At 36.2% G+C, this 12,513-nt stretch overlaps 1 protein-coding gene across 1 annotated transcript in view; it reads right to left on the bottom strand.

The window, feature by feature from the left end:
- The window catches only part of LOC133300107 (phospholipid-transporting ATPase 2-like), a 44,862-nt gene that overhangs the window by 12,771 nt on the left and 19,578 nt on the right, over positions 1–12,513 (bottom strand). The window contains exons 14-17 of the mRNA XM_061499602.1: positions 6,121–6,275; positions 5,963–6,043; positions 5,654–5,774; positions 971–1,077 (exon numbers count right to left, since the gene is read on the bottom strand). Of these exons, the coding sequence (XP_061355586.1) occupies positions 971–1,077; positions 5,654–5,774; positions 5,963–6,043; positions 6,121–6,275 (464 nt within the window). The remainder of the gene's footprint in view (positions 1–970; positions 1,078–5,653; positions 5,775–5,962; positions 6,044–6,120; positions 6,276–12,513) is intronic.

Genomic DNA, 12,513 nt, shown 5'->3' on the forward strand with positions numbered 1-12,513 from the left:
GGAAAATAATTAAATTAATTAATTAATTAAGGAAAATATAGGAAAAAAAGGACCAAACAAGAACTGTCCGAAACATAGGAAGAAAAATGGATTTATCCCTCCACAATACTAATAGATTTCCTCCAATCTATTCTAAGAAACCATCCGTCAATCTAATTCCTTTCCATCAAAATATCAAATTCAAAAATACTTTAGAAACAAGTAAAGATGGACTCAAAAGGTTTTAGTTAAAACATATACATGACTTGCTGGACTGTACCTACCACCCAGGTGTTAACGAGATAAAGAACATATTGAACAAGTGACTTCCTATGAATCTGGAATAAAACTAAAGACAAATGAAGAGACAAACATCATAAACGTAACAACTAACAACTCATTCAGGGTTGTACAGTTTAATCTTTGTTTCCTTTTTCTGACTGAAAGGTCTGAGGCAACACATTATTGTCTATTGCAACTGTGGTATTAGTTTTTGCCCTTGCTTGCAAATGAGGAAGTGGGGTTTAACCATCCTTTTATAATTACCCTTTCAAGGAAAATTATATAAGAAAGATAAAGAAATACCATGATTCTAAAATTTCCAATATACATGTCTAGTGCAATCTATGAATACAATTTGTTCAGAGAATTACAATTCCCACATGTTTGCAGGAGCCAGCTATAGGTAATTCAATAATCAATATTATACTTCCAGAATATTTTAATATATTACTTATTATTACAATACTTCATAAAACATAATTAAATGGATTGCAGAACACAAAATGAAGATCAAATCAACCTATCATTGGATTTAATTTTAATTCTTCTTTTAAGATGAGAGAAGAAATTTATTAGAGAAGTGTAAGAGAAAGGAATAACAGAAACCACAACACAAAAACCAGAATAAACAAGAAAAGGCACATCCAGTTAGCAAAGCTCTCCAATTACTGGATTCTAGTTTGATAAGGACATAATGTATAAGCAGGACCTTAGGTTTTGAGGCAGTTATCTGCATTGTACGAAGCACTCTCTCCAAACTTGTATGAACCTCATCCTTTGTTTTGCCATCAATCGATAAAAGCTGTCCCCTGGGTTCTATCAGTTTTGGAGGGCAAATAAAAACAATAAATGATTAGTGCAAATTAAAACCTTTCAAAGAAGAATGCATAAAAGTAATCAGACAGTGAAAATTCAGATGCAAATAATAAATACCGAAAAACAATATCGAAGCTCATCAGATATTCATAGGTAACACCATCGAACACCCACCCACCTGCTCTTTCCGCCAAACAAAAATTCTTAACTCTTGTATTAAAAGCCAAACTTCATTCGAGAGTGAGTATCACGTAGTCAAAAGTTCTGAAGCAACAGTACTTCAAAATTGGGACTATATGCACAATAGGAAAGTAAATAATATGATTATAGCAAAATGCATTATGTATTTTTTTTTTCTTTTATCTATTCTAAGATTTTACCACACTCATTAGTATTTCTGGATACCATTTGGCTACACAGCAGGAAAAGCTCAGGTATGGAAAATTTGTAATATCATTAAATGGCATTTTTTTTTTTGTACTAGACCCAGCCAGGGCATAGGGGAGTACCACCACTAGAGTATTGCCTAGGGAATCCCCACTAAGGGGCCCAAGGCAAGGAGGGGGACGGGGAAAAGGGAATAGGAAAGGGATGTGGTGTTAAACACCCTACCGTGAACCTACAACCAAATGTCCCAACCAGGTGAGCAGGTTCAAGGGACAAAATGGAAATTCTTTTCTTGGTCCCAAGGAGACTTCCTTTTTCTATGGAGAAGCTGAATATTTTCACTAGTACATTTTAGAATAAGTATAACCCGTATATCAAACTTCTAAAGGGAAATGAACCTAATAACTGGTAAGGCACTTATTTTGTAATTTTTCTGAAACACAATGGTCTTTTTGTTTTTTGTTGGTAGCCCAAACTGTCAACCAGAAGCTTCAGTCATTGGAGCATCCTGACTAGGACTTGAAGTATTTTCAAACTCAAATAAGGTATTCTAGATATTTCCTGGATTTAACCTTTTATATCTTTCCAATTATCAAAGAGTTGTTTGATAGTCTGAGAGAAGATATAAATCAATGCTTTTGCAGAACATGGTTTCGAAAATGGAATGATTATATTGCATTTAAACAAGAGTAAAAATGGGATTATAGTTGATTGAAGTTTCGAAAATAGGGTTGTTGATGTCAGAAGAAAAGGCAACAAGATTATTTTGGTTAAGCTTGTAGTGGGTGATTTAATTTTGAATATCCTTAGTGTCTATGCCCCCAAATTGGATTGCAATTTGTTAGAGATATATAAAACCATTAATATAGCCTCACCCAACAGCTTAAGCTTTTGGGTGAATTGGTTCTTTACATGGTATCAGAGCCTCGTGTCCTGGGTTCGATCCTCATTGCCCCCTACTTTCTCTTATGGAATTTCTTAGCACAGATAGGCGGGCCTGTGCATTATCCACCCTTCATGCCCAGTGGACTCTAATATGAGGGTGTATGTTAGAGATATATAAAACCATTAATGTAGCCTCACCCAATAGCTTAAGCTTTTGGGTTGGTTCTTTATACAATTAACCAATAAGAACCAATTTTGGGAAGAGAAGATTTTCATAGGAGATTGAAATGGGCATGTTGGTAAAAATAATAGAGATTTTGATAGAATTCATGGAGGTTATGGCTATGGGACGAGAAATGAGGCTAGCGAAGATTCTTGAACATTGCACTAGTTTATGATTTAATGCTAGTGAACACTTTTTTTCGAAAAAGGAGTCACATATAATCACGTATCATAGTGACCAAAATAATAGCTGGATTGATTTCTTTCTTGCTAGAAGAGAAGATTGAGCCCATGTGTTGACTGTAAGGTCTACCCTAGAGAATGTGTAGCTATGCAACATAAACTGGTAGTTCTAGAGATTCGGTTAAACAAAGTACATAAAATGTGGAAGAGCGCTTAGAACCCAAGAATAAGATGGTGGAAGCTAAAGGAGAAAAAACAAGAAGAGTTCAAGGAAAGAATGGTTCATGAAGGACCAATTTGATGGAAAAGCAAATGAAATGTGGAACGAGATGGCTAAATGTATCCAAAAAGTGAGAAAGAGGGTGTTAGGAGAAAGCAAAAGGAATGGTTTTCAAACAAAGGAAATGTGATGGTGGAATGAAGAGGTGCAGGTTGCAATTAAATAGAAGAATGATTGTTTTAGATGTTTGCATAAATGTCCTAATGATAAGAAATTGCGGAAGTTTATTGGCAAGAAAAAATGCTAAGAAAACGGTGCGAGAAGCTAGTGGCAAAGTTTTATCTAATTTGTACAGAGATCTTGGGAGCAAGGGTGGTGAAAAAGTATATATAAACTTGCTAAAATAAGGGATAAGAAAAGTAAAGACTTGACCTAGGTTAGATGCATCAAGGATAAAAATCAAAAACTTTTGATAAGAGATACAGAAGTTAAAGAAAGGTGAATTAGCTACTTTAATATGCTTTCAAAGCACATAAAGTAAAGGATGCTTTAAAGAAGATGAAGACTAATAAAGCTTTGGGATACAATGGTGTCCCTATTAAAGTATGGAGAGACTTGGGAGATGTTGCAATAAGTTGGTTGACAAATCTTTTCAATAAGATCCTCCAAACAAATAAAATGTCTGAAGTGTGGAGGAAAAGTATGTTTGTACCTATTTACAAAAACAAGAAAGATATTCAGAACTGTTCGAACTATAAAGGCATTATTAAGCTTATGAGCCATACTATGAAGTTGCGGGAGAGTTATTAAACATCGCTTGAAGAGAGAGACCAAGGAATCTGTAAATCAATTTGGGATTATGCCAAGAAGATGTACCATGGAGGTCATTTTCTTGATATGACAATTAATGGAAAGATATTGAGAGAAGAATGACTTAAATTTATAGATCTTGAGAAGGCATATGATAAGGTTCCAAGAAAGGTTCTATGATGGGTTCTTGAGAAGAAAAAAGTACCATCAAAGTAGATAGAGACGATCAAGGATATGTATGATGGTGCTACTACATGCGTGAAAACTTGTAATGGAACATCAAGTTATTTTCCTATCATGGTAGGTGTACACTACTGTCATGCTCTAAATCCTTATCGCTTTACTCTAATTATGGATGAACTAACAAAAGATATCCAAGAGGAAGTGTCATGGTGTATGTTTTTTGCTATGATATTGTGCTTATTGATGAGATTAAGGCTGATGTTAACAGATAAATAGAATTGTGGATAAGTACATTGGAATCTAAAAGATTTACTCTAAGCTGGAGAAAGACTGGGTATATGAAGTATGAGTTTACTCTAGCAAGAGTTGGAGACTAAGATTCCGTGCATTTGCTTGGACAAGAGGTACTTAAGAAAGATTCTTTCAGATATCTAGGACAATTTGGCAAAAAGATGGATAGATTAATAAAGATGTAAATAATAGAATCAGAACAAGGTGGACGAAATGGCATAATGCATCAGGGTTTTTGTGTGCCCGCAAAATTCTGCCTAGGCTAAAAGGAAAATACCATAGAACAGAAATAAGGCTTGCAATGTTACACAGAGTTGAATGTTGGCCAGCACATAGGCAACATGACCATAAAAAAGGAGTAACGAAAATGAGGATTTAAGGTGGATGTGTGATCATACAAGGATGGATAAGATAAGAATTGAAGATATTCGACGAAAGGTAGGAATAGTACCGGTGGTTGAAAAGATGAAAGAATATAGATTGAGGTGCTTCGTAAGAATAAAAGTTTGTTACTAAGAGCTTGACACAAAAAGATAAAAAGATAAACCGAAACTTACTTAGGAAAAGGTAATAAAATAAGACTTAATGGAGAAGAATATAGATTCAAGGACAGTGTGTCTTAGGACGAATTGGAGGAAAAATATTAGCATTTTGAAGGGTTAGACTCGTTTTTCTTCCTATGTTCCAAATAGTCCATTTTTAGTACTTTTCCCCTATATCTCCCTTTATTTCTTTCTTCACCTCTTTTTTTCTCTCTCTTTTCTCCTCTCAATTTTTTTCTCTTATTTATTTATTTATGAATTTTCTTCTTTTTTCTTTATTTTTATCTCTCTATGTCTTAAAAAAAAATTTATTTAATTTTACTTTCTTATTCTTTTCTTTTTTCCTCTTACGTATTTTTGTCTCTTATGTATTTTTATTTTCACTTTATTCTATTATATTTTTCTTTTTAATTGTTTATTGCAATTTTTTTAATGTATAGTGTTATATATATATATATTAATTTTATTTTTATCCTTTTTTCCTCAATCTTTTCATTTGGGTCCCTCTGTCACAGACTCCAACTAGTTTGGAATAAAGGTGTTGTTAATGTTGACGGTGATTAAACCATATGGATACAAATCTGAGAACAACCACCGATTCTCTTTTTGAGCAATTGGTTCAGTTCTCACTACTTATACACTTACTCCCCTAAAAATACACAGTGAACAGAACAGTGGGATAAATACACGCATAAGCTTGTCTGTCTCTGAATAAACAGAGATAGAGGGTGAGCTACTCTGGGCATATTGAGAATCTTTAGTTGCTTGATTCTTTGGACAAACATGAACAAATTCAATGTATATATGAACAACACTTAGAAGTATGTTCTGTATGATTTCAAATCTGAACTACCTGGGGAAATAAAATTACATGACAGGGCAATTTGTATTGCAGTACTCTGCTTGTCTCCAGTAAGCATCCAAAAATTCAGTCCAGCTTTTCTTAGTGTTTCTATTGTTTCAGGCACTCCATACTGAAAAATATCAAGTAAGAAAGAAATGATAATAGTCATCATATAAACCCACAAGGAAATTCTTTCAGTAAATTTCCCCCCTTTTCCCTTTAACAATCAAAAGTAGATGCAATTCAAAAAAAATTATTGAGGTTTAAGGATGCTATCTAAAAATTAGACCTCTATGTTCAAATATGGCAAATAATCACCTGTAAGCGATCCTCTATTGCTGTTACACCAAGAACTTCAAAATCATGTTCTAGTCTTTGGCAGACCTCAGCAACTCTCCACTGTCCAAAGATAGTAAACTGAGAAAGCGATTTTTAGAATTACAACATATAAAATTAGTAGTAACTGTGCCCTTTACCTCCCTATCAACCAAGGTACCACTGGCCTCTTTAAACATCAAAGACCATTCTTGATATTCATCTTCCTTTAAATCACGCCAAGCCAAACATAGTGTACGTAATCCCAAGTGACCATATTGCTCCACAGCTTCAATGAAGTTTCGGGTTTGCTGCCCTGCAGTAAGCAATGATGTCAATTGTACAACTAACTATTCAAACTCGCGAAAGCATCAACTATTCGTAGGCTGGAAGCTCAACCTATTATTCGCCAATGCCAACCAAACTGACCTAATCAGTTTGGAGAATAATCCCATCTGATTAAAGCAATATTTTATGGAAAAACTCAATCACCATAATCCCACGAATGACTTTGGATTGGATTGAATTGTTGATTATAAAACTTCTTCTATGTAAATATTTTTGCTTATATATTGTATAAAATATATTTTTTTAAAGTAAAATATTACATAGTAGTTTATATTTTATTTATAAAAAATTCCTGCACGAAAAACATCTGAAACTTAGCAAAACAGTTGGAAAATTAATTTTCTGAATGTTTTAACTTTTAACCAAAATTATTTACAAGCAAAAAAGGACAAAAGAGTTGCAACGTATCTTCATCTCAATAAACCAAGGTGTGGACCAGTAGGTTTTATCTTTAAAGCATAATCTTCGAGTAAATTCCAATTTGCTTACCATATACTAGTTATTTTTGAAATCTTTCATATTATAAAATGCCTATCAACTAGCTGTTAGATATAAAACCATTCACAAATCTTCACCTAACAACTTAAACTTTTGGGAGAGTTGGTGATTAACAAGGCATTAGAGCCTCCATGACGAAATGGTCAAGAGTTTGATCATTGTCTACCTCCATTATTCAAAAAAATAAATTAATTAATTAATTTCAGCACAAGGTAAGGTGGGTCTTTATATTGTCCGCACTTCAAGCCTAAAGAACTCTTGCATGATGGTGTATGTTAGATAAAAAACCATTCATGAGTTGGTGACAAGCATTGTAGAAACAGAAGCAATAATGAACCCAAATATATATATATATATATATATATATATATATATATATATATATATATATATATATTTTGTAAAGAACCAATTCAACGCAAAAGATTAAGCTGTTGGATGAAGTTACATTAATAGTTTTATATATCTCTAACAAGCCCCTTCATGTGAGAGCCCACTGAGCTTGAAGGGTAGACAATGCACAGGCTCACCTACCTATGCTAAGAAACTCCACAAGACTTAATTACTTATTAATTAAATTGAGGGCCGTGAGGATTGAACCTGTAACACCGACGCTCTAATACCATATAAAGAACCAATTCAACCCTAAAACTTAAGCTATTGGATGAGGTTACATTAATCGTTTCATATATCTCTAACTGTAGAAAAGAAGAAGAGTTTTGACTGAATAACTTAATTTCTTAATTCATGGAGACCTAATGGATCCTTTTTATATTGAGTACAGTAAGCTACACCAATAAATAGCAACAGTAAACTAAGAGACTTATTTACAATAACAAGAGACACTAATAAATAAGGGAACAGATAGCAAAAAAGCAATAAATGATAAATCACAATCTAGAATATTCTACACTCCCCCTCAAGTTGGGAGATATATGTTGATCATTCCCAACTTGCTGATCAAATCCTCAAAGGTCGGCTTAAGTAATCCTTTGGTGAGAATATCTGCCGTCTATTCCTTGGTAGGTATATATAACAAGCATACACTACCATCTTCTAATTTTTCTTTGATAAAGTGACGATCAACTTCCACATGTTTTGTTCTGTCATGATGAACAGGATTTTGAGCAATGCTGACAGCAGCCTTATTATCACAATATAATCTGATAGGTAGGGAATAAGAGATCTTCAACTCCTCCAGAAGCCTTCTTAACCAAATTCCTTCACAAATACCATGGGCTAGAGCCCGAAATTCCGATTCTGCACTACTTCTTGCAACAACAGATTGTTTCTTACTTTTCCAGGTCACAAGATTTCCCCAGACATAAGTACAATATCCTGAAGTAGATCTTCGGTCCATTGCAGAGCCAACCCAGTCTACATCTATATAAATTTCAATCATCCTTTTGTTCCCCTTTTTAAAGAGAATTCCTCGACCAGGGGTGTTTTTGAGGTACTTGAGAATTCTATAAACAGCACTAAGGTGTTTTTCCTTAGAAGAATGCATGAATTGGCTAACCATGCTCACAGCAAAAGCAATATCAAGACGAGTGTGAGACAAATAGATTAATTTCCCCACTAGTCTCTAGTACTGCTCCCTATCAACATCTTCCTCGTCCTCAACTCCCAACTTGATATTAGCTTCAATTGGAGTCTCTGCCGGCTTGCACCCAAGCATACCTGTTTCTTGTAACAGGTCTAGAATGTATTTTTTCTGAGTTAAAGAAATTCCTTCCTTACTCCGAGCAACTTCCATGCCAAGGAAATATTTGAGAGATCCAAGATCTTTTAGTTCAAACATGTCAGCTAAACATTTTTTTTAAAGAGGTTATCTCCTCGCTATCATTACCAGTGACAATTATGTCATCAACATAAACGATGAGAATAGCAATTCTACCTTCGTCGGAGTGTTTAAAAAATAAAGTGTGATCAGTCTGAGCTTAGAAGAACCCTCTCCCCTTAACAGATTGAGTAAATTTCCCAAACCATTCTCTGGGAGATTGTTTAAGTCAATAGAGAGACTTCTGCAACTTGCACACAGAACCATCCCCTTTTTCAAAACCAGGAGGTGGATCCATGTAAACTTCCTCATGTAGATCACCATTCAAGAAGGCATTCTTAACTGTTGAGATATATAGTCCCACATTGGTTGTATGTGCAACTAATGTGGAGTTTATAAGGTCTTGGGCACTCCCACCCTTTGAGCTAGCTTTTGGGATGGTGTATCCCAAGATTCTTTACATGGTATCAGAGCCTCGTGTTCCGAGTTCGATCCTCACCCCCCCCCCCACTTTCTCTTGTGGAATTTTCTTAGCACAGGTAGGTGGGCCTGTGCATTATCCACCCTTCAAGTCCAGTGGGCTCTCGTGTGAGGGGGCGTGTTAGAGTATAGTATAAACCATTAAAGAGGCCCTCACCTAACAGCTTAAGCTTTTGGGTTGAATTGGTTCCTTACATGGTATCAGAGCCTCGCCGCCCCCCACTTTCTCTTGTGGCGTTTCTTAGCACAGGTAGGCTGGGCCTGTTGCATTGTCCACTCTTCAAGCCCAAGGGGCTCTCGTGTGAGGGGGCGTGTTGAGATATATAGTCCCACATTGGTTGTATGTGCAACTAATGTGGAGTTTATAAGGTCTTGGGCACTCCCACCCTTTGAGCTAGCTTTTGGGATGGTGTATCCCAAGATTCTTTACATTAACATCTAACTGTTGCAATGGCCAATCAAGGTTGGCGGCGAGAGATAGTAGAACGCGGATAGTGTTAAGCTTGGCAACAAGAGCAAATGTCTCCTGATAATCTATCCCATGAGTCTGAGTACATCCCTTAGCAACTAATCTGGCCTTATACCTATTGATGCTATTGTCTGCATTAAATTTTATTGTGAACACTCACTTGCAACCAACAGTTTTCTTTCCTTTAGGTAATGACACAAACTCCCATGTTCCATTTTTTATAAGTGCATCCATTTCTTCTAATATTGCATTCCTCCATTTTGGGTCATCAAGTGCTTCTTGGATATTTTTGGGTATCCTGGTACTGTCTAACATAGTGTTGAAAGCACGAAAACCTGGAGATAACTTCTCATATGAGATATAATGGGAAATAGGATGAGCAGTGCAAGATCTAGTACCTTTCCGAAGAGCAATGGGCATATCAATGTTGGTTGTACTAGTGCATTCAAGTGAGTTGTTGGAGCAAGGAGTCAGGATCCTGGCAGTCTAGAGTATCTTGATGTGTTTTGCGCCTGCTGTAGAATTTTTCCCATTTACCAGGAGGATCATTAGACTCGGGTATAGTTGCTCCCCCTGTTTCCTTCCCAATAACTCCCCCTATTTCCAAAGGCCAAGGTAAGACAGCAATATCATTTGGTTTCCCAGGCTTATCTTCATCCATACCAATACCAATAGACTCCCTCTGAAGAGAAGTCGGGAAAAAAAAGGATTGTGTCTCATAAAAGGTAACATCCATGGAAACAAAGACCTTACGGAAAGAAAGTGAGTAACACTTATAACCTTTTTGATTAGGGAAATATCCTATGACGACACATCTAATAGATTTAGGGTCAAGTTTGGACCTTTGATGTGGAGGAATATGCACAAAAACCACACAGCCAAATATTCTGGGAGGAAGAGAAGAAAGAGCACTGAAAGAGGAAAAAGATTTAGTAAGACAGGATAAAGGAGAATGAAAATTTAGTATCCGAGAAGGCATCCGATTAATAAGATAAGAGGCTGTCAAGAGGCTTCCCCCCTAAGATATTTAGGGACATGCATTGTGAATAAGAGAGCTCGAGCAACTTCAATTATATGTCTATTTTTCCTTTCAGCCACCCCATTTTGTTGAGGGATGTTAGGACAAGAACTTTGATGAATAATCCCATGCTGGTTTAGGTAATCTCCAAGAACAGAATTAAAATATTCAATACCATTGTCTGTTCGCAGAATTTTGATAGAGGTCTGGAATTGAGTTTGAATCATAGCATGAAAGTTTTTAAAAGTGGATGCCGCATCAGACTTCTCTTTTAAGAGATATACTCAACATACCCTAGAATGATCATCAATGAAAGTAATAAACCAACGAGCACCCGAGACATTTTTTTCACGAGCAGGTCCCCAAATATCACTATGAATCAATGTAAAGGGAGAAGATTCATGATATTTCTTAGGAGAATAAGTGACACGAGAATGTTTTGCAAGCTGACAAATATCAGAAAGAAAGGAACTTGGTTTTTTATTGATAAATAAGTTCGGAATAACTTCTGAAGATAAACAAAATTTGGGTGTCCTAACCTACGATGCCATAACAAAACATCATTACAGTCATCTGATAAACACAGAGAGTGGTTCGAAAAAATCCTCCTTTCACAAAGATCCTCTTTGAAATAATAGAGCCATTCTTCCTCTCTAGCACTGCCAATCATCATCCCTGAGTCCTGTTCTTGAAAGATACAAGCATTTGCATAGAACTAGCAACACAATGCAACTCAGCAGTAAGTTTGCTAATAGAGATGAGGTTACAACTAAGAGAGGGAACATGAAGAACTGAGTTCAAAATAATATGCTCAGAAAGTTTAATAGATCCCTTTCCCACAATAGTGGAGAAATTCCCATCAACTGTTCTTATTCATGACGGGTGATAGTAAGGGGTATAGGAGCAAAATAAGGTTGCATTACCTGTCATGTAATCAGAGGCCCCTGAATCAAGGATCCAACGATTACTACGTTCAACATGGAATGCCATATCTTTTTTAGCAACATGATTAGTTGCCTCAACAGGTTGAGACATCAATTTCTGAAATTGCTCATGCTGGGCCTTAGAAAGGAAAACACCATCAGGGTTTGAAGGGACATGAGACCCCTCCCCCTTATCTTCGGAAGATACATGATTAGCACGATTCTTGTTCTGTCCTTTCGGTTTCCAGTTTGGTAGTTTTCCATGAATTTTCCAACATTTTTCACGTGTGTGACCACCCTTATTGCAATGAGAACACCAATGGTCAGAACGTTTTGAGTCCCCAGAAGGACGAACAGTATTCTTTGCTATAAGGGCAGACCCATCAGAGGACTTAGAGTCCTTATCACCTAACATTACCTTTCGGCGAAGCTCCTCCCTTCGTACCTCAGAGAAGGCAGTAGCAAGGGAAGGTAATGGGTTTTGCCCCAAAATTCTTCCACGAACATCATCCAGATCAGAATTAAAGCCAGCAAGAAAATCACAGAGACGCCTTTCCTCTTTATAATTTTTGAATCTTGCATTAGCTTCTAAACCTTGAAGGTCTGCTTTATCATAAAGATCCAACTCTTGCCACATTGTTTATAGAGCAAGGAAGTATTCAGTAAGAGTCATCCCTCCTTGGTGTAATTCTTTCACCTTGGTGTTGAGTTCAAAAGCTTGAGAGGCATTGCCCAGGTCAGAGTAATATTCTTTAACAGCTTCCCAAATTTCTTAGAGCCGTATCAAGAAATAAATAAGTTTGACTGATATCTGGTTCCGTAGAATTAGTCAGCCAAGTCATGACCAAAGCATTTTCAATCACTCAAGCATCATAGCCAGGTTCACGTTCTGCTGGTTTTACCTTTTTTCGGTCAAGATAACCCATCTTCCCTTTAGCCTGGATAAACAACTTAACAGATTGACACCATTGCACATAGTTCCTACCGAATTTGGGAAGAAGGAGGTTTCAGACGAAGAGTTGGGAAGAGTTGGGAAGA

Source organism: Gastrolobium bilobum, unplaced genomic scaffold (assembly GCF_033153095.1).
Source record: "Gastrolobium bilobum isolate Gb01-03AN ecotype WA unplaced genomic scaffold, APGP_CSIRO_Gbil_v1 utg13108, whole genome shotgun sequence".
Classification (NCBI taxonomy): domain Eukaryota; kingdom Viridiplantae; phylum Streptophyta; class Magnoliopsida; order Fabales; family Fabaceae; genus Gastrolobium; species Gastrolobium bilobum.